The sequence below is a fragment of the Embiotoca jacksoni genome, unplaced genomic scaffold (genome assembly GCF_022577435.1).
Source record: "Embiotoca jacksoni isolate LCO1_2020_lvr unplaced genomic scaffold, fEmbJac1.0.p SCAF_36, whole genome shotgun sequence".
Classification (NCBI taxonomy): domain Eukaryota; kingdom Metazoa; phylum Chordata; class Actinopteri; family Embiotocidae; genus Embiotoca; species Embiotoca jacksoni.
The window spans coordinates 791175-812593 of NW_027185388.1; the positions used below are offsets into that span (position 1 = coordinate 791175).

General features: G+C 44.6%; 2 protein-coding genes and 1 non-coding gene across 5 annotated transcripts in view; all 3 read left to right on the plus strand.

Moving 5' to 3' along the window:
• Positions 1 to 12401, plus strand: part of LOC138208116 (E3 ubiquitin-protein ligase DTX4-like) — a 33236-nt gene extending 20835 nt beyond the window's left edge. For all 3 annotated transcript variants that reach the window (XM_069165817.1, XM_069165818.1, XM_069165816.1), the window contains 8 exons: positions 8089 to 8150; positions 8246 to 8407; positions 8505 to 8566; positions 8665 to 8831; positions 8921 to 9074; positions 9165 to 9254; positions 9347 to 9445; positions 9539 to 12401. In XM_069165817.1, coding sequence (XP_069021918.1) covers positions 8089 to 8150; positions 8246 to 8407; positions 8505 to 8566; positions 8665 to 8831; positions 8921 to 9074; positions 9165 to 9254; positions 9347 to 9445; positions 9539 to 9670 — 928 coding nt within the window. In that variant the 3' untranslated portion in view covers positions 9671 to 12401. The remainder of the gene's footprint in view (positions 1 to 8088; positions 8151 to 8245; positions 8408 to 8504; positions 8567 to 8664; positions 8832 to 8920; positions 9075 to 9164; positions 9255 to 9346; positions 9446 to 9538) is intronic.
• trnay-gua (transfer RNA tyrosine (anticodon GUA)) lies at positions 6015 to 6101 on the plus strand. Its single transcript is given in 2 exon segments — positions 6015 to 6051; positions 6066 to 6101. It is a non-coding gene; the product is annotated as a tRNA-Tyr (tRNA).
• A 1786-nt stretch (positions 12402 to 14187) lies between the features above and the next one.
• Positions 14188 to 20185, plus strand: LOC138208239 (high-affinity choline transporter 1-like). The gene is made up of 8 exons (XM_069165989.1): positions 14188 to 14808; positions 15872 to 15985; positions 16063 to 16218; positions 16338 to 16486; positions 16733 to 16876; positions 18039 to 18192; positions 19156 to 19370; positions 19541 to 20185. Exons 1-8 carry the CDS (start codon positions 14625 to 14627, stop codon positions 20102 to 20104), a joined length of 1680 nt encoding a protein of 559 aa, XP_069022090.1. The 5' UTR covers positions 14188 to 14624; the 3' UTR covers positions 20105 to 20185.
• The last annotated feature ends 1234 nt before the right edge of the window (positions 20186 to 21419 follow it).

Consider the following 21419-nt stretch of genomic DNA (forward strand, 5'->3'; position numbering starts at 1 on the left):
TCGCCCGTCTGTCCGACTTCACTGCCAGCAGTTTACTGCAAACAAAATCCAATTAGGCGTGTTGACGCCGACTCGTCAAGCTGCTGTCGAAGTTCACTTCTCAGGCCAAGTAGTCGGTGTAACTCGAGGTCTTCTGGTCTGATGGCGAGACGGCGTGACGACACGTGGTTGGTTTAAACACGCATGATCAGAGACGCGTGTTAAAAACACATGTTGACGGACACCGCTGCAGAAGACAGCGGAGTTGACCGATGCTCTGTGAAAGTGATGACGTTGTCTTGGCATGTCCAAAATACACCAGATTTGGTTTCATTCAAGTGAAACTGCCCCGCCACTCTTTTAGCCTTTTAATCTCCTCTCCTTTCCTGCCATGTCTCCTTTATCTTCAGCTTGTTGTTTATCTGAGCCAAAACTTTCCAATTAAATCTGTTACCAGCTTATCGCCTGTTGCGTTTTTCTCCCCCACCTGCTGTCTTGCAATAGCACAAGTTAAAATGTGAATGAAGACATCTTGCACTCGCTGGTCTCTGGTCCACCTCGTTGCCTCCATCAGTGTGTTTCCTTGTGTTATTATCGGTGTTTTAAATGTCACCATGAGGTTTTTAACCCGTGTGTGACGTGTAGCGACAGTTCGTTTTTCCCTTCTCAGGAAATTTCAGTTTGCCTCCAGATACCTGCAGACCTGATGAGGTTCCCTTCGGCCACTGCGTGCACGCAGTCAAAAAAAAAAAAAAAACTTGGCTGGTAAACATACCTGAGACTGTTACAAGCATTTGAGCTCAAAGCTCTGCCGTGCCTCAGAGGAACTGCTAGTGTGACTTTGAGCACTGCCAACTGTTCACTTTAACCCAGAGAAGGCTGGCTAGCTGCACTTGCAGTTGTTTTTAGGCTTCAAAGTGTTTTTTTTTTTTGGTTGGTTTTTTTTTTACTCATTCATTCACCGCAGTTGGTTTCAATGAACTTCCAGTCACAACTCAACTTCTTCAAAATTCTTCTCGATAATTTTGTAACATTTTGCAACTTTTCCATGATGTCATGCATCGGTGACTAAAGACATTTCATAAAAAAAAAAAACCGTCCTTTTTCTTTTTTGTTTGTTGAAACAAGCAGGTGTGTGTTTCCATTTTCTCGTCTGCACTTCTCAAGAAGTGATGTGAGTTTCTCAGTTTCAGTTCATCATCAACAAGTGGGATTCTTTCAGATGAGGTCAGATGTTTTTTGTAAATGTAGATTTTTTTCTGGTAGTGCCCCCCCTCCCCCTCCCCACCACCACCACCACCACCCTCCTCTCCTCCCTCCTCTCACGTCTCAGCAGTCTGGGCCCCTCAGAGCCTCATTGTTGGTCTCCACAGTAACCTTTGTTGGATTACCAGAGCCTGGGCCACATTAGCAGCACAATGCTGAGCCTCTGCTAGTTTTTTTTTCCACTTCTTTCTGGGCTCCTCTCCTCCCCCCCCCTCCATCCCTCCCTCTCTCTCTCTCTCTCTTTCTCTCTCTCTTCTCAGCCCTCTTTATATTCTTTCCTCCATTTTTCGCCTATATGTAGGTTTGTTTTTCTTGATTTTTACTCTGCAGGATGTGGAGTTTTTGTAGCTTTATTTCAAACCAGTTTATAAAGATGCCTTACCTCCAAGCCTGCTATCAAAGCATGGACTTTTGTGGTGGGTGGGGGATGGGAAGGGGGGTGGGGTGATGTTGTGGAAACACCCTGTCATGTCGGAGGATGCTCTGATGGAGCAGCATATTCATAATGTGAATATTTTTTGGGGGTGGGGGGAGACGGAGACAATGGTTGTGTCCCAGTCAGCACTGTAGCTCGCCACCCACAGACAAGCACAATCCTGATGCAGGGAGGGGAATATATATAAATATATATATATATATATATATGGTGTGTGTGTGTGTGTGTGTGTGTGTGTGTGTGTGTGTGTAGGCAGTCTCAGACAGTGCTTGAGACGATGACCGAGGGGAAGAGGTGGGGGAGAGAACAAGACAAAGAATCGAGTCAGCAAACTGTCAAAGATTGATTACCAGAGAGAAAGAGCGAGGGAGCTGACACACACACACACACACACACACACACACACACACACACACACACACACACACACACACACACACACACACACACAAAAACACACACAAACACACACACATTGTCCTCCTCTCTCTCTCTCTTGCACACAGTAAAAGTAAATATTGACGATCCTAACAGGAGATGCTGTGAAGAATGTGTACTCTCTCTCTCCAGTGGGGGATTATGGAAAATGAGACAAAGGGACTGAATGGGTGGTGTGTGGGGAGGTGGGGGGGGGGGTGCAAGGACAGCATACTGAGGAAGAGTAAATTAAGCAGGAAGGCGGGGGTGTGAGCTAGAAGCAGAAGAAATCCAGACTTGAGATAAGAAGTGGGGGAGCTGCGGTGGCTTGTCCGCACCTGTTTGGTGGCAGTTTGAAGCACGCCCTGGCCCACAGGGGGCGCTGTAACCACAGAGGGAAAGCATGGACAACTGTCTCTACTGGGTAGTGTCCTAGTATTTCATTGACTCACTTTGACTGTATGCATGAAAATGAATTCTACAGGTGAATATACCTAAAAATTCAACTTCCATATCCCATATTTGTTAATACATCATTAACCACCAATAATGTCCACAAAGAGTGTTATTTTGATTTGCAGCACATCATTTTTTTTTGTATTATTCTTCTGGCGGTTAAATTGCAAGTCAAGGAAAAAAAAGTTGTACTTTACAACTACGTAATAAAGAAGGACCCTTATGTGATCACTAACTACGATATTTAGCATACTGCACTTTATAGAAACAAGTACTGATTATTTTTTTCTTTTTTACATTTTTTTTTATATTTAAAGAACTATGGGTCTCAAAGTTAAAAAAAAAACAAAAAAACTTCATAATAATAATATAGAAAACAAGGGCTGCATCTACTGTCAACAAAAGAGCTTCAAATGCTTTAAAAAGCGTTAAAACATAACAAAGAAAGGATAGTCTTAATTCTCATGATAAGACCCATAACAACAACCCCCCCCCCCCCCCGTCGCTTCCTGGTCAGCCGGCTCCCTGTTTGTTGTGATGATGAGATGGGAACTTTAAAGACCCTCGTTGTCTGTAAACAAGGGGGTTTGTTTGGTTGATAAAGTAAAAGTTTTGTTTGGAAAGACTCGCTCTCTCTTGTGCAGTAAAACCTCCCACAGAGCTTCTACTGAGGAACTTTAATGAGTTTTGCATTAATTAGTAAACTGAAGAAAACTTTATGGGGACATCCTAGTTGAGGTATTTGAAATAGTTTGTTTTTAAAGACAGTAGGGGGTAAGTTAGATTAAAAATTAAAAAAAAAAAAAAACGTACATTGAAAACCTGGAGGAGACTCGAACAGGCGTCATCTGGTGTCTGACTGCTGCTGGAGGGAACTGAATGGAGAGCCAACAAGACAATAAGCAACACCTAAGGGAGAGAGAAAGCATAAAGTTAATGAGACGTAAGATGAGCTGTAACTCTTCAGACCGGCTCCCCAGGATGCATGAAAAAGTATTTCTGAACCTCCGCTGTCCTGATCTATTTCTATCCCATCATTTATTCAACAGATGCCCGTCCTTCTACCGGCATCGCATTTAATATGCAGTCGGGATTTTTCTAAAAAAGAGCCAAACTCGGCCGGCGCTTTCTGTCACGTCACGTTATGGTTTTTCCTGAAGCGGAGGAAATCTGCTCGTGTGTGAGAAACAGTAAGAGTGTGTGTGTGTGTGTGTGGGTGGGAATGTGTGGGAGTGTGTTTATTGTCCGGTGTCTAAATCAATCCAGCTGATGTCCATCTGGGCCCGGGGGGGCGAGCAGGGGGTAGGGAGGGGGGGGAGCAGGAGGAGCAGAGGCTCGGAGGGATGGAGGGACGTGTGGAACAAAGCTGCGATCTGGTGGGAAGCGGGCGGAGGGTGGGAGGTGGGGGGTGAAGGGGGGGGCCCGGGTTGAGGTCGCACGGGGTCAAGAGACTGGAGTCCCATTCAGCAGCACCTCCCCTTCCCCCTCCCCCTTCCCCGTCCCCCCAGCCTCCTCAGGGCAGGGATGGAGGTCTTTTGTGTTTCCTTTTGCGGGTTTGTTTTGTGATTGTTGCAATAAAAATAAAAAAATAAAAAAAAAAATCTGATTCCTTTTAGCGGCTTTTGACAAAAAAAAAAACGCAACGTCATTTTTTCAATTTGAAGTGAGGGTTTTTTTTTGTTTTTGTTTTTTGCGGTAAAATTGCAGGAATTAGCAAAAAAAAACTTCCAGGTTGGGGCAAAGATGTTTTCATCAGAGCTTCGATTTCTGTTGTACAATGTTTTTTTGGGGGCGGGGGGGTCTCTTCTATTACGAGACGTAACTTTGAATACTTACTAGGTTAATTGCTTCCTCCTGTTCAACAGTAAACGCTCTCTGAATCTATCGTGCCGCCCTCGTACGTCGTCGGTATACTAACACTGCAAACACGAACATCGGCGAGTACAAAGATTTCCTCCAGAAATCAAAAGCGATATCTGACACACTTTCAGGTGCGTTACCGGAGGAGCCAGAAAAAGGAAGGCGAGCTTGTGTTTGTGTTTGTGTGTGTGTGTGTGTGTGCGTCATCGGCACATCAGTGGGGCAGTCGGAAAGTGTGTTAATAGGAGCTACGTGAGGCTCATCCAGGATCAGACTTGACTCAACACTCCCCTCTCTCTTCCCAACCTCACACTGCAAAAGCCTGTCTTGCAAACACAGCAGCCTCTTCAACAAGAATAGATCCGGTGACGGGCAGTTAGGGATTAGCGTGTGTGTGTGTGTGTGTGTGTGTGTGTGTGTGTGCGCGGTCGGTCTTCGTCGTCACACTAATACGGGTGTTTCCCATCCGTCATCAGCCCGAGAGGCTATTTTCTAACAAGCAGTATGTCGCCCTGTTGTTGTCACAAATCTTGTTGACAAGTTTAAGATCTTAAACTCATTTGGCTGCGTGCGACAGCAGAGCGCTCGTGTTTACGGGGCGAAGCTGATCTGATCAGCGTTGGATGAAAATCTGATTTGACTCAGACGTGATAGTAAAGCCCTTTTAAATGTGGTTACACCTACTGTCGATACGCGTCCCCGGGGTTGGGCTTTAAAACCCGTGGTGGGTTCGGTTTGGGTTTGGATGGCGGCACCGTCACTGTCCGTCTCCAGGGTTTGTAGTGTCTGTTTGTTTAAGTACTTTGTGGCTTCGTGTTTTCGAAATTTCCTGAATTCTCTACACCAAATTTTATACTAGAAATAATCTAACGTTATATTTTAATAGACTGAACTGTAATTACGCCGTTAGCCTTTGGGAGCGCTGCGTGGAGCGTGGGCGGTCGCAGTTCACGAACAGTAATAGGAACATTTATTTAACTTTATAATAACAGTGCTTTTTAAAAAAAAAATGTTTACCTTTATTACAACTACTTTATTTACCTTTATTATAAATGTACTTTATTCAACTTTATTATAACAGCGGTACATTAAACTTTATCCTAACTACTTTATTGAACTGTATTATAACAGTAGTTTATTTAAACCTTGATAACTATTTTTTTCCAAACTTTATTGTAACAGTACTTTATTTTAACTTTATTATAACAGTACTTTATCTAATGTTATTTATAACACCAACCTTTGTCTCCACCCTGTGATGTGATAGCACTTCAGCTCCACTCCCACTTTCTGTTTTTCTCATGTAGCTCTAAAAACGTGTTAAATTACACTTAACTTCACACTCCATCCCTTCATACCTTCATACTCTCCCTCGTCCACACCGCTGTGCACAGATACCGCTGAGTCAGTCACTGGCACGTTGTCATGCGTCGCTGAGTGTGAGGGGAGAAGTGAAAGCAGCTTAGTGGGCTGACTGAAAGCTTGTTAAAGCTAAACCGACAACAGGAAACAACAGATCATGGGTGCACTCTTGCCCCCCCCTCCTCGCCCCTCCCCGCACACTGCTTGTGTTTGGAGGATAATGGTTGTCCTGCCACCCCCTTCGATAGCTCAGTTGGTAGAGCGGAGGACTGTAGTGGTGTATGCTGTCATCCTTAGGTCGCTGGTTCAAATCCGGCTCGAAGGAGTTGCCTTTTTAGTTAGAATCACAGGTTTTTATTGCTGCTTAGATGAACCATATTTGGGCTCCTCGCTGATTTGAGTCAATAAAAGAACAGACACATTATTCAAACTTTTTACTGCTGGAAGACAAAAGACAATCCTCTGCCTTAAAACTGCAGCGCCACACACACACTCTGCCCACAATGTGTGTGTGTGTGTGTGGGTGTAGCCTCCAGGTCTATAAGTGTAGTCTATAATGGACTAACCTACCGCTGACCCCCACTCAACGGCTGTGTTCCTGCATGCAGCTGTCAGGTGGAGTACTTTACTGTCCCCCAGTCTCACATATCAGACCTGTGCCAGCTCCGGAGGACGGCCTTCCTGCAGCCGTATATCATTCTGCTTCAGGGGAAAACTAAAATCACGGGTTATTTTCCTCCTCCAACTACTCTAGTTGTAGTTTATATATGTAATATATAACTGATATAATATATGTAGTGAAGATTTTGGAGGAATTTGTCCGATAAATCTGATTCTGACAGAACACAAAGTTGTAGCCGTGACAGCAGGCGAATCTTCAAATGTGGATGTTGCTGCAAAAAAAGCTATAGATTCCAAAACGTGGATGCTTCACACATCTTGAGTCAAAGTGAATGTTTCTGTCAAATTAGAAAAAAGTAATAATCTCATAGCGTTCCTGAGATGTTGTGTTCACAGGAAGAGGAGGAATATTAGGTCACAGCGACCCAGAACTTTGAGCTTTGCCCTCCAACATCTAAACACGTCATCTTTGCGTCCAAGTGAACATTTCTGATAAATGTGAAGAAATTCCCTCCAGGCGTTACTGAAATATCGCGTTCACAAGTTTAGGTCAGTGTGAGGTGACAGTGACCTTTGACCCTTGACTACCAAACTCCTACCAGTTCATCATTGGTACCAAGTGAATATTTTTTTCTACGTTTGCAGAAATTCCCTCAAAGTGTTCTTGAGTTTTTGCAATTACAAGAACGGGACAGACGTACGAGAGGGACACGAAGTCACACTGACCTTGAAGTTTGACCTTTTCCCCACCAAACTCTAATCGGTTCATCCTCGAGACCAAGTGAACAATTGTTCCAAATTTGAAGAAATTCCAACCAGGCAAATATTTCGATTTCCTGTTTAATGTGGAATGTGTCAAATTTGGGTCACAGCGACCTTAACCTTTGACCTTTGACCCCCAAACTCCAATCAGTTCATCCTTAGTGTTGAGTGAATGTTTTTGCCAAGTTTGACCAAATTCCATCACGCCGTTGTTGAGATATCGTGTTCACAAGAATGGGACGGACGGACGGACGGACGGACGGACGGACGGACGGAAACATAATGAAGGCAACCAGACCGGCGTAATACGTTCTTTCTCCTTCTGGTCTCGGTCAGCTGATGGTATTGAAACTCTTCTAGGTAGACCAGATCGGAGAGCGTTACACGAGTCCAGCCTGATTGGACCTCCCATCATACACGCTAGATTCTAGAAAATTCTACACAGTTCAATCAAAACCATCGACCTGATTCTGTACGTGTGCTACGTGTGTTTTGGACGGTTAGAGATGACGATAATGGGCTTTGTGACGAGGCAGGTAATCCCCATCGAGCGGCTGTGTGACGTCCGTCTCTCTGAGCTCTATAAGCAGATGGAAACTCCGTGGATTAGCTCTCATAAACACACACAAGGCGGCACGTAGTCATTCATACGCTCTGCAGCCGCCAAACGAAGACGTGCGCCGTGAGAGGAGGACGTACGGACATCTGACGGACGAGCAGCAGAGAGCTGAGAATTGATTGTTTGGGATTTTTGTCTTCGGTTTTGTTCCTTTGCGGAAGTTTTTTTGTCGTTGTCTTTGTGTGAGTTTGGTGTCGGGTGAAAATGACCATCATCATGTTCTCCGAGTGAGTATTTGTTTGTGAGTCTGCTGTCCAGGAAGCGTGTACAAACCCCTCCAGACTAAAGTTGTATGCGTCTCTTCCGACAGTGTTCCCACCGTCCCGGTGAAGAACCTCAACGGATCCAGTCCCGTCCACCCAGCGCTGGCCGGTAAGATCTCGCACTCGCGTAACCCGAGAGCTGCCGATGCGACGGTAGAGCGGGATCCTTCTCTAAACTCTCTCGTCCTCTGCTGCGTTTTCAAGGGATCACGGGAATCCTGATGAGCGCCGCCGCTCTGCCCGTCTGCCTGACCAGGCCTCCGAAGCTCGTCCTGCACCCGCCGCCCGTCAGTAAGAGCGACATCAAACCGGTGCCGGGCCTCGGCCACTGCTGCCGGAAGACCACCAAGAAACAGGCTCGTAAAGGTAAAGAGTGAAATACTTCCGCACCGGTGACGTCGGCGTGGCCGTCCGCGTTACAAACGAATTCACACCTTCGCGCTCCTCCTTTTTCTGTCTGCAGGTAAAACTCCGGAGGAGGTGGTGAAGAAGTACCTGCAGAAAGTAAAAAGTCCACCAGAGGAGGTAGGACTCGGATTTCTCTCTCGCTCGTAGATCGAACTAAAATGACGCCGTAAACGGTAAAGAGGAGTAAGGTTTTTTCTTTCCGACGTCTCTTCTAGGACTGCACCATCTGTATGGAGCCTTTGGGGGGACCATCCGGGTACAAGGGTCCGGGGGTGGGGCCTGTTTCCAGGGCGGAGTCGGTCGGGCGACTAGCACAGTGCGGACACCAGTACCACTTCCAGTGTCTGGTGGCCATGTACAACAACGGCAACAAGGACGGCAGGTAAGGTTTTCCGAGCCGACGCTCTTCCTCTTCTTTCGGGTCTCTCGCGGTCTTTTATCGACTCGGCTCAGACATCGGTCTCCTCTCAGTCTTCAGTGTCCCACCTGTAAAACCATCTACGGCGTGAAGACGGGCAACCAACCGGCAGGGAAGATGGAGTACCACGTCATCCCGCACTCTCTACCGGGACATCCGGACTGCAAAACCGTACGCATCATCTACAACATACCGCCAGGCATTCAGGTAACTCCAAACACCCGAGTCAGCCGTGTGTTGTTTTGAGTCTTCACATGCGGCGCGAATATCTCGTTAACCTTAATCCTCTGCGTTCAGGGACCAGAGCATCCGAACCCAGGGAAGCCCTTCACTGCCAGAGGCTTCCCCCGACACTGCTACCTCCCTGACAGCGAGAAAGGACGCAAGGTAAACAAATCCGCTGACCTTTTTACCCACATACGTTGTCAATACAGATATTTTTTTCACTGAATATTTAACCCGTATCGACCTGTCCTCAGGTACTGAGACTGCTCCTGGTAGCGTGGGACCGCAGGCTGATCTTCTCGGTCGGTACTTCGAGCACGACGGGAGAGTCCGACACCGTCATCTGGAACGAGGTAACCAGTAGACCCCGAGTAGTTGGATCGGTTGTTTGTGACGAACGCAACATCCGATTTTGTCGTCGCTCACGCTCAACTCTTCCCTTCCAGGTCCATCATAAGACGGAGTTTGGCTCCAACCTGACGGGCCACGGCTTCCCCGACCCCGGACACCTCGACAACGTCCTGGAAGAGCTGCGAGCTCAGGGCATCACGGAGGACGACGGACTGATGGAAAAGTGAGAGGGCAAACGCGACCAGCGGAGACATCAGAGCGGTGAAGGGAGGAGGAAGAGGAGGAGGAGGAAGAAAAAAAGAAGAGGGGGTCCTGGACTGAGAAAGACTCTCTGCCAGCACTGAGACGGGGCATTTGTTTAGTTTTGCAGCGGTAACCACTTCGTCAGATGTTAACTGTCGGTTCGCCCGTTACGTGCAAGTCTGGAAGATTGAGGAAGCAGCAGCAGCTCAGAAAGGAAAGGAGGAGGAAGAGGAGGAACCAGCAGGGAAAATTGGGTAGCTACTAAACAGCTAGGTACTAAATAACACAAGTGAGAGTGAATCGGTACTAATATTTAGGACAAACACAAGTTTACTTTACTGAGAGAAAGCGTTAATATATGAAGATTGGTGCAACGTTAGAGCAGTTCAGTAGAAAACTGGAAGAGGAAGGGCAAAGAGAGGGAAGAGCGGCAGGGGAGGGGACTGGAGGGCGAGGCGAGAAGGAATCACGAAGCGGGAAGAGCGAAGGATGGTGTTCGGACGTAGCGTAGGGTAGGAGTAGAGTAAAACGTACTTGTCTGGTACTTTTCGGGTACTTTAGCTGTCGGTAAAGAGGAGAGCGAAGAAGGACTGAGTGACCTGCTTGGTTCAAACCACCTACTCGCTCTCGGTTCAAGTGCAGTGCTGCGTCGCCCCCTTGTGGGCATACGCGTGAACAACAGCTCAGCCTGCAAAGCTGCTGGAATCAAAATATTACTAGAGTTATCCACCTTTTTTTTTTATCATGGTTTCTATAATCCTCATTTAACTTCATTCCATACTTTACCTCTTACTTTTGACTCGATGGAGTTTTATATGTTTTATGATTGTGTGTAAAAAAGACGACAAAAGACCAAACTAGAGGCCCGAGTCACATGTCGCGCCTGTCTGGAGTCTTACTATTGAGCCGCTGTGGTACGAGTTAGCCGTAGATACGCAGGTACACAGGATTGTTTTGTTGTATGTCGCTGTTTATGACAGCTCACTTGTGTCAGTGGACGCTGTTGTGACAAAAAAACAAAAACCTGATGAAGCATTTTGCTCAAAGAATTGTGTTTGCGGGGGGGTGGGGGGGGGGGTCCTCAGATTGGGCAGAGGGTTTGAAGGTTGGGGAGGATGGCAGGAGGGTGGACCTGCAGCAGGAGTCTGCACAGGCACATTTGAAACTCAAACAAGCCGAGGCTCATGGGTAATGTAGTTTTCAGAGCCACGTCAAAATATAATGACATTACCTGAGAGACTGATGTGTTTCTGTAACACTCTGAAAATGTGGAAAAAACACCCTAACTTTCAGAGTATCTACAGGAAACACACATCACACCTGCTCCTGATTGGCTGCCGCGCTTGATGGTTTTTCACTTAATTCGATTTCCGCTGCCGCCGCCGGCCAATCACGGCTCAGCGTTCATCTAATTTGCTGCTCGCACCAGAGAACTGTTTAAAATCGATATAAAGATTGTTTGACTGAACAACAAGATGAAGGTCGTTCTCTTCTAATCTCCACCTTCACTGGCTGACAACCCGCTGCCCGGTCTATGAGTTGGGTCTGTTAACGACCCCGATGTTACAAGACCTGTGTGTGTGTGTGTGTGTGTGTGTGTGTGTGTGTGTGTGTGTGTGTGTGTGTGTGTCTGTCTGTCTGTATGTGTGTGTCTGTATGTGTGTGTGTGTCTGTCTACTGTGTACTGTGTATGCTACCAACATGCTCCCAGTTTCGGGGTTTTATTTTTGGTACTCCGTGGGACTCCCATCATCCCTCCTGGTTGTCACGGTGATGGTACTCCCTTAACGGTAACGGTATGTTATTTTTCTATGAATTGTAGTTACACATTTTGCTTTTTAATAGCATTTTTCTCGACACTATTCTAGAGTAAATAGCCTTTTTTTTTTTTTTTTTTTTTTTTTTTTTTTAATATTTACGTTGTATTAATGATGACCTTTTTCATCTGTTTCAACTTGTTTACAAAGACAGTATTATCGAATACGATGTCTTTTTTTGTTGTTGTTTTTCTGTGTACAGACGTTAAGCTGATTTTTGCATCATCTTTTCTTTGGAAAAGGAATTCGATGGTAGACTTTTATCTGAGTGTGACATGTAATTAATTTTAAAAGGAAGTCAAACCCTTGTACGCTTTCATGTTCATGTGAGCTTCATTTTTTTTCTCGACATATCATCTGTCCTGCTACTGTTTTGAGCCTTTGCCAACATTTGTGATCCTTGGAAGGTTTCGTCACAGATTTATAGACAGGAATCACCCCTCAAATAGAAAAGATTACTATAAAATGGTATAAAAATCACAACTTCCTCTTGTGTTGTTGCCGTTGTCTCGCTCTTTGGCCCAAATGCTGCACAACGACCTGCCAAAACAGATGCTGTTAAGAGAATAAACTTGTGTGATCTGTCGCCATGTGAGCGATGTAGCAGAACAACCGCAATTCACCGTTTCAGTTTTAAATGTTCCTTTCCTTTCCCGTCGCCGTCTCCCATTCCTACTTGAAGGCACATGTCCACTCCAAACGCCCGTTGGGTACCGGCCTTCTGAGGCACCGTCGTCTTTGTGCATGAAGAGCGTGATGGGGAATCATGGGTGCTGGTACGGGAGAGAGAGAGAGCATCAACACATGATAAGAAAAGCAAAATGTAAATATTGCAAAAATAATTGCTGGAGTATGAGTGATTAATACGAGAAAAAAAATAAAGAATGAATGGAACGTATTTATTGTGTTGGTCAAATTGTTTTTGTATCCCTGAAACTGAAAACTGAGAATTTATCACTACTGAAGTTTGAGCAGTAAAATGTTGTTAAAGTAAGTAGGAAAGAAGAAAAAAACAGTTTTCAAATGTTGGACTTTTTTCTTTGATTTTTAATTTTTGGTGAGATATCAAATCATTTAAATTTTTATAAAAAAAATGAAACAATTTTAGAAGTTTAGAGAAATCCCTGTTTGGTGGAGCTGTTAACAACTCAGACATCTGAAAACACACTTGGCTGGTTTACATCATGTTTATCAGATTGATTCTTCCACACACACAAAATTCAGTCACGGAGTTCCACAGGGTTTTGTTGTAGGACCGATGCTATTTACAGTATACATGCTTCCTCTAGGCAATATTATTAAGAAACACTGCATCAATTTGAAACCAGGGCTTTGAATTTGAAACGATACAGGGATTAATAGCCAGAACCATACAGACAAAAGACAAAAGCCATACAGAAAAAAGTGACATTTCAGTGCTTATTTTATTTTATTTTTTTAACATCTTGTCCACATTAGACCTGGTCCACATCCAAAACTACTGTACTCAGACAGGTCGGACCTGGACTAGATTATTACATGATGAGAAACAATTCGTTCAAACACAGTTTTTAATTTGTAAAAGCTGAAAAAAACGGTAAAATGTCCCTTTTTTCACTTTAATAAACCGAATAAAGCCTGTGTTGACAGTAAATTCACGTTTCATAACAAAAGTAACTTTATATATCTTTATACACTGGGAATGAGAAAATAAAGTATTGCACAAATAAAAATTAGAGAAAATATAAAAACATACAAAAAAAAGTTTAGTATTTAATCGTTGCACGGTAATTTATTTATTCTGTGTGCGTTTGTCTGAGGAGAGTGCGTGTGCGCATGCGTGCAGCTAATAGCGGTTAGCTTCGACTAATCATTATAAGAACTGGCCTTTCCTCTGACACATGCCAAAAGCATTAAACATACGTCTTTGAATAGTTCTTTAAATCTGCTCTAGAGTGCATTTGAGCAAAACTTTCCGCCAACTTTTGTACTCTGTACTCATAACTACTTGTACATTTTTGAGTGAAGGGGGTTTTGTCCCGTCTCCTGGCAGGTGCTGCCCTCCCACCGGTGTGGTGAGTGATTAATGATTATCTCGCAAAAGATGATGTCGTGGCAATTTCTGTCATAAACTAGAAGGCATTCGAGCATTCACACTTGCATTTCCAGAAGAAAATGGAGGGTGAATGCTGCAAGAGCTTGTTGAATGCATTGGTGCTGCATCCTGCTTGTTAGGGAGAAAGGGGGGGGGGGGGTCACATCAGTTCTGCTAGAGACAAAGAGATTTATCTTGTGATCTTGTATCTTTGTTTCTTTTAGAGTATAAAGATGAGATCAGAAAGATAGCAAGAAGGTTGGCGTTCCTGCAAAAGTTAGAAAAAAGTTACATATTTGACCTCCACCTCATTGTTCTCCTCGAATATCTACAAGAACATCGTCAGGAAGCAGGCGGGAATTTAAGGGCTGTCAGCCTTTAATTGTATTAAAAAGCATGAATGAAAAACTGTAAAGAAGTTTAGCAAACACTAAATCAATTTACTTGTAGACAGAGGACAACTTAAGTCTGGGAAAACATTTGTAAAAATCTCTTTCTGTTGGTCTGAAGCAGCAGTTTAATATGTGAGAAAATTATCTTGATAATGTTGTAATGTCAACACACTACAGTAAGATAGTTTTGTAGACTCAGCTGTGGAGTTTCGTAACGCAGCAGCACAATCAGGAGCATTTAACGGTGCCTTTGCAAAAAGGGTCGTAGTACAAATTGTGTTTGTGGTCAGAGGTAAGGGTTGTGTAAAGTCATCAGAGGTGGTGGTAGTGGTCGAAAATGATCTAACGATTGCCTTCAGGTGACAAATGAGAAGAGGTCTTTTAAAAAAAAAACAAAGTGTAGATGAGATAAAAGCTGAACTCTCAAGGCAGGTTGCCAGGACGGGGGTGTTTCCAAACACCGGCACTATCAGGAACTGTGTGTTGGAAATTAGAAGTGAACTCAAAAGGGCTTTCCAAAACTCTGTTTTTTTCAATTCAGGACTGTGTTGGTGACCTTTGTTCTCGCGCGCTCTCGATCTGCGTACAGTATCTGTATTTGTAGTCCAATCTAATCCTTCTCCCCGCCAGCGTGCTCCACGGAGGTCGGATCGCCATGGCTCTGAACGTCCCCGGCGTGGTGGCGGTGGTGCTCTTCTACATCATGATTCTGGCGACGGGAGTGTGGGCCGCCCGAAAGTCCAGGAAGGCGGGGAAGAAGAGCGACGGGAACAGGACCGAGGCGGTGCTCCTCGGAGAACGCAACATCAGCTTGCTGGTTGGAGTTTTCACCATGACTGGTATGTTGGTCTGCAGGACGTAGAAACTCATTTAATTTTTTGTGTTTTGGTAGCTGAACAGGAGTGAATTATTTTTTTAAGTTAATTGTCAACAAGTGTCTTTATTTTTTACTTTCAGACTTATGCACTAATAAAAAGGAACTCCGTTCTTTTACGTACATCTAACACGCCCCAATATCAGCAAAAAACAAGTCAGGAATTGCAGTTAAGGAAATACAAGAAAAATGTAATAGTTTAGTTTGAAATCGTCTTGTCTTATTTCTTTGTTTTTTATTGGCATCTGGCGTTAATGCTCCCACTGCCAGAAGGTGGCGGTAATGGACCAACCGGCATTAAACAACAAAAGGAGGAAAAATATTAGATGCTTTCCGCCGCTGCGACCGTGACTGGCAAAGACAAAGAGATAGCAACGACTTTCAGAAGCTGATGGAAGCTTGAAAAGTCCGAACAGTTTGTTCAGAAACGAAACTGCTTCTGAACAGAAAAATGATCGATCCATCAACCACGAAATAAAACGGTTAACGAAACCCCGGCTGTAATTTGGTGGTATTGGCGCAGTAGAAGCGGATCAGGGATCATTTTATTTTTGATGAGTACCTCAGATCCAAAATGAACGTCCAAAACTAGTCTCCATCATATAAAAATAGATACGCTGCAGCTTCACAGATGATTGTGACCAAGTAATGTACAAGATGGAAGATGAAGTTGATTTACCTGGTAAAACATCGGCTGATTTGAACCACATGAAAGTTAAAAGGGAATCATCACAGGAACTGACTGCCGTGTTTCACAGCTCCCAGCTGAGTTTGAAAAAACAAAGAGGGTAAAGAAACCACCTTTTTATTTACGACAGTGTCATCTTATAAATGTTTTTCCACTTACTGTCCCAGACCATTATGGGCAGAAAATGTTGCTGACCACCTAAGTTGTAAACGATAGGAGACATCTGCTCTCAGCAAAAACCTGGGCAACTATTACTCACGCTTGTGACTGCGTACATTGTCCATAAAAAAAACATAATACTTAAAAAGTGTGTGCTGGTGTGTGTTTCTTTCATCCGCAGCTACGTGGGTCGGAGGGGGTTTTCTTCTCGGCATAGCCGAGGCGGTCTACACTCCCAAAATGGGCTTGATATGGGCTCTGATGCCGATACAATACACGATGTCCTTCATAATAGGTGAGACGAGTCATTGCCGTCAACATGTTTCTGTGTTAGATACCGAACAACGTTGAATACGTCACCCTGTCTTTAAGGTGGTCTTTTCTTCGCCAAGCCAATGAGGGAGCAGAAATACATCACCATGATGGACCCGTTCCAGATAAAGTACGGCAAAGTGCTGAGCGCCGCCCTGGTGCTGCCGTGTCTGCTGACAGAAGTGCTGTGGGTGTCCTGCACTCTGCTGGGCTTAGGTAAACACATGCTGGAGCAGGTAATGGAACTGTTAGCCAGACTGGATGCGATTAAAAGCGTTCAGAACCTCTTATCTGTGTTTGTATTGTTGTTGTTGTTGTTGTTGTTGTTTTAACAGGAGCGACTTTGAGTGTGATACTGGACTTACCTTACGGATACTCCGTGTGGATCTCGGCAGCCGTGGCCATCGTCTACACGCTGTTAGGAGGCCTTTACTCCGTCGCCTACACTGACGTCATCCAGCTCTCTCTGGCATTCCTCAGTTTGGTGAGTCATAGAGTTCAAGATGTCCAGTTTCTGCCCATATAATATAAACCAATAAAAAAAATTAAAAAAAAAAAAGCAAATTTGTAGTTTTGAATCGTGTCTCATGAATCAAGAAAGCTCCAACATCACAAACTGCAACTTTTTGGGGTTTGGTGGCTTAAACGTTTCTAGTTTAACATCTGAAAGAATAACCAGCTCGTTGTTCTTCAGGCTTTCATCGTGATGAGCTAAATATGTTGTTCGCAGTGGTTGTGCGTGCCCTTCCTTCTGCTCAACGGCACGTCGGTAAGCATCGCCCAGACCGCGTTCAACCACACGTTCCAGGAGCCGTGGCTCGGCACTCTGGAGCGCGACAGCGTCTGGAAGTGGATCGACGACTTCTTAATGCTGGTGAGCTCAACGGTGGTCTTTACCGCCTTCACCTGCGGACGTTTGAAGATTTGTTCTTCCGGGCTCCGTCTATAAGCCCAGAGCACAGCTGGACGCCTGCAAGACGGACCTCTGGGTTTACCGTTCACCAAACCGTAGCTCCATATAATGATCCGGAAATTTGACACCAGAACAACCCGGGTAAAGGTGTGACGACAGGACGCAGTGAAATTAAGAGACGACTCAGTTTGATTTTGATTCTGTAAATATCATCATATTCACGCGCTAACTGACAGCTTTTGTCTTTTGTTTGTTGCTCACTGGAGTTCAGGCTCTGTCCCCCCCCCCCCCCATAACACCTCAGTGCACGTAACCCGTACCAGGTCTCCATCTCGTTGATAATTATCTCACACTTTTACATTAAATTACATTACATTTCATTTTAGCTGACGCTTTTATCCAAAGCGACTTACAACACATCGATGGTACACCATCGGGAGCAATTTTAGGGTTCAGTGTCTTGCTCAAGGACACTTAGGGATGTGGACAGGACGAGCTGGGGATTGAACCACCAACCTTCCGATTAGTGTGTAACCCACTCTACCGTCCGATTAGTGTGTAACCCACTCTACCGTCCGATTAGTGTGCAACCCACTCTACCGTCTGAGCCACAGCCTCCCCACCTTAAGACGCGAAGCGAGGAGAGAAGTTCTCGGTCAGCCTTTTAAGCCCAGCAGCTTGTTTTTAAGGTTGAGTACACGGTGGACTCGTGTTCAGCTGATCCGAGTTTGTACCCACCGGCTGCGCAGTTGTTTGTCTTCTTCTAGGTACATTGGCAAGCGTACAGCTGGCAGTGAGAGTGCAGTCCGGACAGCAGGCTGGAAACGTTGGGCAACATTTGACGATCTGGCAGCTTTAGCAGGTTTTAGTTTGATATACAGTTGAAGGTGACCTGAGAATAATGAAACAGCTGGGTGTGTGTTGTCGTTTCTTTTATTGCCCAGTGACTTCACCAGATGGCTTTCTTTGACTGATTGCAACTCTTGAATACGACTGCGAGAATAAATAAGCCATACTGATCAAATATTTGTGTATTTCTACCCTGAAATTGAAGGAAAACTTCCCTCAATCTGATGTTAGTGTGTGCTCCCTCCTCTCCTTCCGCTCTCTTTTCTTCCTCTAGGGTCTCGGTAGTGTTTCCTTTCAGAGCTTCCACCAGAGGACGCTGTCCGCCTCCTCGCCACGAGCAGCCCAGCTGACCTGCTACGCTGCGGCCCTCTTCATCGCCATACTGGGAATCCCCCCCGTGCTGGTCGGGGCTGTGGCAGCCTCCACAGGTGGGCGTTAGTTCGGAGATAATGGACGCTAACACAAAAACACTGTAGTCCAGAGAGCTTTATATTCTTCGGGGTGAACTGTTCATTGCAGTTCATTTCCTCCCCGTTCGAATGGGCTCTGCACATCACACTTAAAGTAAAGTAAGTAGGTGGAGGTGATAAAATCATTCGTGACTACTATTTACTGTTCACCACCCATGGAACATATACATTTTGATAAACTGTTGAATGTGAAATGTTTTCATGATCTGACCCACTTCTGATGAGTTGTTGTTCACCATTGTAATAATACACATAATATAATAACATAATACCACATTGTGGTGAAATCTTCATGTATTAAACACACAGTACGTAAATATGTAAACTGTGCTCACTTGTTAGATTTGTCGGAGGCCTTTTTCTCCTTTTTCTTTTTTTGTCAGTCGTCGTTTCGGCAGAACACAACGTTTTGAGAGATTTGGCAAGGAAAACAACTTGAAAACAACATGTGATCCCTCATCGGTGTCAGCTTCTCTTGGGAATACCACTTTATTCATACAGAGCAAGCATGCTTCTCAAAAGAATTCTTCGTAAAGATGCCCCTAAAGCCAGACCTGTAACTGCACCAGCAGCTCCAGTGGTCTTGTTTTTAATATTTTGAGTCCTGAACACTGAAAGAGAAATAGTGAGTCAATAGTGAAGTTTTGAGAGGGTGTAGTACAGTCAAGGCCACGGAAGACCCATATTTAAAGGTATATTTTAAAGCTTTAAATGAACACAAATGTAATCTGAAAACATTTTGGATATTTCAATTATAACTTTAAATGTGATACCTTTTACTTTACTTTACTTTGCAGAATTGCCTTATTCTACCGAGTAGATGGCGATCTTCTGCTCGGAGATCCCTTCCTGGGACAGTCCTGGTTGGCGCTCTGCTGTTACGAAGAGGACATTTTATAAGATTTGATTTCTCTTCTCCAGACTGGAACTTGACACTGTACGGCTCTAGTCCATACGAACGTGGCGAACACAGTCTGGTCCTGCCTCTGACCCTGCAGTACCTCACGCCCTGGTACATCTCCATCACCGGAATCGGAGCCGTGGCCGCCGCCGTCATGTCGTCCACCGACTCCAGCCTGTTGTCCGCCACTTCAGTTTTCTCTTCTAACATCTACAAGAACGTCCTGCGTACTCAGGTAAAGAGGGCGAGACGCTAACGGTGGCAGCTCGGTGGCGCAGTGTGTCTCTTTAAGTGTTAGTTAGGACGGGTCTCGGTGTGCTTTTCTTTCCTTCGATGCCAAATAATCACTTGACTCCATTTAAATACACGAACGAACAATGAAGCGTCTCCTTTTTGTGTCTCTAGGCTTCAGACTATGAAATGCAATGGGTGATTTGGGTCACCGTGGTGCTGGTGGGACTTGTTGGGACGTCCATTAGTTTCTACGCCAACAGCGTCCTGGTCCTCTGGCTCCTTGGCGCAGACGTCTCCTACTCCCTGATATTCCCCCATCTGGTTTCCGTGCTCTTCTTTAAAATGACGAACGGTTACGGTGCCGTCGTCGGTTACGTCGTCGGGCTGACCGTGAGGATTCTGTTGGGAGAGAACGCCGTCGGGCTTCCCGTTGTGCTTCAGCTTCCCGGTTGCACGTTGGAAGATGGCGTCCTCGTCCAGAAGTCCCCCGTCAGGACGGTGTCCATGCTCATCACCTTGGCGAGCGTCTTAGTTTTTTCCCCGCTGGCTTCGTTCGTGTTCGACCGCGGCCTGCTGCCTGAGAGTTGGGACGTTTTCAAAGTAAAACGTGGCGTTACCGTGACGCCGGCCGATGCCGTCACGCAGAGTCTCAAAGAGGAAGCTGGAAGCGACGGGGAGTGTGACGAGAACACACACGGTGTCACCTTACAGCCAATCTCGCAGGCTGGCACATAACATAACCAATATTCTTTAATTTTATGAAGTTGCTGGCCTACTTTTCATTACTTTTAATAAATTTGTTTATTTACAAAAAAATGCAAGTTAAAGCTGCCTTTTTTAATTACTTGCTTACTCCAAATATGTGCTGATAAGGTTTTTAACAAACCTTAAATCTTAAAAGCTTTTTTTTAAACTTTTTTTAACCAAGCTACATGTGAAAGAAGATATAGTTTTAACTAAGTAATAAGTTAGCCTGGTATTACCGGACCCGAATTTACTGCGTGAGTATCTGGATGTGGACACACTCCATTGGGGATTGGATCCAGTCGTTCCATCCTTATAGGCGTTGACCTCTGGTTCATTTTGAAACTATTTGACCACCATTATTGACCTCCATTTGACATATGTTGTGTGCCAAAACTGTACCACTGCTTTAATTGTTGGAAATATACTTCAGCACCGTCGCTCTTAGTCACTCTCACTGGTCGCTGATTGGTCAACCTTTTAGAGTAAAACAGAGTCTCCAGACTATAATCAAAGCAAAGACTGTGATTATAGTCTGGAAACCCTGCTTGCATCGTCTGGTGGACCCAGGCCAGTGATAAATGGCCTAAACAATATTATAACATTTTAATCATTACATTATACAGTATACCTCAAGCAGTAGCTAATCATGTCAACAGTTTTGATTTGATTGATGAGATATTTGAAATATTAATCTCTGAAATTTCTCCGCAAACACTATGGAGATGGAAACTACTCCAGCTGTGCCATTCGAATATCTTACCAGTGTCTGTTACTCTGGGTAATCCACAGGTCTCACTGTGGGAACTGTTTGTTTTTTTTAACTAAAGAAAAAGAGGCGTTTTTCTTGCATTTCAAGCAAAGATGCTCAGAAATAATCAATGATTTATCGATTATTCGTGTTCTTCATGTTTTGTGCTGGCAGACAGCTTTAGGTGCATTAGCACCACCTTCTGATGGGAGTAACACATTACAACTGGCTGCTGGTACAGATGGTAAATAAGGAAGGATGAGAGTCGCACACACAAATACCTTTTTCTTATTTTTAATAACATTTTGACCATTGAAATTTAAATCAGTGTTGTTGTTTTTTATTTTGCTTTAATCCTAAATGCCGGACTGAAACATGGATTTGTTCATCCTTTCTTGACCCTGATGGTTTTTAATATTTTCTTAAAGAAACCGCACCTATCCAGTTGACCAATTACATGACACCATTTGATATTTTTTTACTTCAGCTTCAAAAATTATACACGTTATTACATTTTGGCCACTAATCCGTTTAGATACATTTTCCACATAAAAG